Source organism: Anoplopoma fimbria, chromosome 14 (genome assembly GCF_027596085.1).
Source record: "Anoplopoma fimbria isolate UVic2021 breed Golden Eagle Sablefish chromosome 14, Afim_UVic_2022, whole genome shotgun sequence".
In the NCBI taxonomy this organism is placed as follows: domain Eukaryota; kingdom Metazoa; phylum Chordata; class Actinopteri; order Perciformes; family Anoplopomatidae; genus Anoplopoma; species Anoplopoma fimbria.
Genome location: NC_072462.1, coordinates 8,617,861 through 8,620,803, shown reverse-complemented (window position 1 = coordinate 8,620,803; position 2,943 = coordinate 8,617,861). Strand labels below are relative to the sequence as shown.

At 46.0% G+C, this 2,943-nt stretch overlaps 1 protein-coding gene across 1 annotated transcript; it reads left to right on the top strand.

Moving 5' to 3' along the window:
- The first annotated feature begins 1,430 nt into the window (after window positions 1–1,430).
- Window positions 1,431–2,459, top strand: june (JunE proto-oncogene, AP-1 transcription factor subunit). Its single transcript, XM_054613125.1, has one exon. The coding sequence runs from the start codon at window positions 1,431–1,433 to the stop codon at window positions 2,457–2,459; it is 1,029 nt and encodes a 342-aa protein (XP_054469100.1).
- The last annotated feature ends 484 nt before the right edge of the window (window positions 2,460–2,943 follow it).

Sequence of the window (2,943 nt, the reverse complement as noted above, 5' to 3'; positions counted from 1 at the left end):
TCGATGTGTCCTCGGGCAAGAAATGGAAGCTTGATAAGTGTTTAAATGGGTGTAAATGGGTGAATGATGACATGTAGCCTTCAAGCGCTTTGAGTTGTGGGAAGACAAGTAAAGTACCATACAAGTGCAGTTCATTAACCAATTACCATTTATATTGCGGAAATTTGGACTGTTTATCTTCAAAATTATAAATAGTGGCTAGGACTGTCAACTCACTTCAGGAGGGGCTGGGGTCAGATTCCCGGCCTTGACGACCCTTCTGTGTGGAGTTGTAATGTTCCCTGTGGCAGCGTGGGTTTTCTCTAGGTTCTCCGGCTTCCACAGTCCAAAGCTTAGCTAAATTGATTACTCTAAAATTGCCCGTGAATGCGAGTGTAAATGGTTGTTGGTCTCTATTGGTCAGCCCTGCGATAGGAAATGGACTGTACTTGTAAAGTGCTTTTCTAGACTTCTGACCACTCAAAGCACTTTTAATCATTCATCCATTAACAACCATTGAAACACTGATGAGAGGGGCTACCATGCAAGGTGCCCCCTGCCCATCAGGACCAACTTATCATTCATACCCATTCTTACACTGCTGGCACAGGTGCAATTTGGGGTTAAATGTCTTGCACATAAAAATGGACTAGCGTAGGCAGGAATCAAACCGTCGATACTCTGATTGAAGGTTGACACTGTTCTACTACCACTGAGCCACAGTCGCCCTTATATAGTCTGGCGACTTGCCCTGGGTGTACCCTCTCTCACGCCCAATGTCAGCTAGGATCGACTCCAGCTGAACAGGATGAACAGGATAAATGGTTAAAGATAAAATTATAAATTGAAGAGGAAAGATTATGAAAAATACTAAATCTGCTAATTATTTAATATTTAAAAAATGAAAATAAATAGATAAAACAGATCATGAATACAAATCTAAAATGCAAAAAAACCATTAAACTAACTTAATTCTCAAATTTTAAGACCAAATGCATCTGATTTAGATAGAGAGATTACAGTGGAACTAACCGTATTATACAGTAGGGCTTTATTGTCCAAACAAAGCTGGATATTTTATTTCAATCTCATCTCTGTAAATAACACAGAACATGTACAGTAATACACACACACACACACACACACACACACACACACACACACACACACACACACACACACACACACACACACACACACACACATACACACACATTCATCAGTAGCATTTATAGTGTCAGCACCACCTCCCAGTTTAAACCTCAGTAATCTTTCAGTCCTCTTCAACCTCCTCTCCCTCTCACAGACGTGTTTGTTTTTCCTGCAGTCACTGGCCTTCTCTTCGTCCTGCCTACATCCTCGACCCACCGACGTCAGTGGAACGTTTCAATCCTCTCTGATATTTAGGTTAATCTGATTATGAAAATTTCCTCTGAGACTCTTCTTCATATATGACGGCCAAGATGGAGACTCCTTTCTACCACGACGACTCCCCGGCCGTCCCTGGTTACAGCCATATTGCAGAATATGACCGTTACCCGGGAAACAAGATGCTAATGAGTAAGAAGGCCGTGTCAGTGATGAGCAGTCATCACTTCCCCAGCAGTGGTGCAGCAGGAGGGAGGGTCGGGAACCACCACAACGTGGGGCTCACTGGCAATAGCTCTTTGATGACATCAGCGGTGCCCTCGGTGGATATGAACTTGCTGAAGCTGGCATCCCCCGACCTGGAGCACCTAATCATCCAGTCCAACCAGGGACTGGTTACCACCAGCCCCGCGTCGAACTCTAGCAATCCCTTCATCTACCGCAACCAGGCGACCAACGAACAAGAAGGATTTGCTGATGGCTTTGTCAAAGCACTCGCCGACCTTCACAAGCAGAATCAGCTGGTGGGAGGTGGCCATATGTCCCCGTCCTCGCCCTCCACTGCCTCCCTGCAGGCAACCTACCAGAGGAACCTGATGCCCGGAGTAGACATGCCCATCTACACCAATCTTAGCAGCTACAACCCGGGCCAAATGCCATATCCTGGGGGACAGATGGCATACGGTAGTGGCTCAGGCCAAGGCGGTGGTGGAGCCCCTCAACCCCACATCCGAGGCCTTGACGCCCCTCAGACCGTCCCTGAGGCACCTAACCTGCGGGGCGACCCCATGTCCCCACCCTCCCTCTCCCCAATTGACCTGGAGACACAGGAGCGAATCAAAGCAGAACGCAAGAAGCTCCGTAACCGTATTGCCGCGTCCAAGTGCCGTAAGCGAAAGCTGGAGCGTATCTCGCGGCTGGAGGAGAAGGTAAAGGTTCTGAAAAACCAGAACTCAGATTTGGCCTCCACCGCTGCCATTCTCCGGGAGCAGGTCACGCAGCTTAAGCAGAAAGTCATGAGTCATGTCACCAATGGCTGCCAGATTGCTGTTGCCTCAGCCACTGCCAAGTCTGGAGGTGAAGGCACCGGCAGCGAGGACTCAGGCTGCTGAGGAGGAGGGAAGCCAGGAGAACGTATAAAAAATACTTGGAAAGGTTGAGGGTTTACTTGGACCATTTTGCCATATTGCTCGTTCAGAGTGAGCAGAGAGCATGTCAGGACAGATATATATTTAAAGGGACTTATGTTGCCTGGTAAACCACAGTCAATCGTACAGCCGGAGGGGGCGGAGCTTAGAGTAGAAAGAGAGAAAGAGACAAATCCCTGAGATGGGCAAAACTCAAATTTGAACAATTTGAATTTTGAAGAGGAGATTGTGGCAAAATTAACATGAAGAGAGAGTGTGTGTGAAAAGTACAAAACTATTTGGTGAATTGAATTTACTGTGTGAAGTTTATCTTTATTTTAAAGAAATTTGAGAAGATTGCTCATAAAAGGTTATAAAATTGCTCATATGAAAATGCGAGTGTACTTGATCTGAAAAACAGTGTCAAAATTATCAGATTACTTTTAGTTACAGAGTGAGGACTGTTAAA

Bases quoted from the DNA above. Each gene is read 5' to 3' on its own strand.
- june (XM_054613125.1), top strand. From the start codon at position 1,431: ATGACGGCCAAGATGGAGACTCCTTTCTACCACGACGACTCCCCGGCC.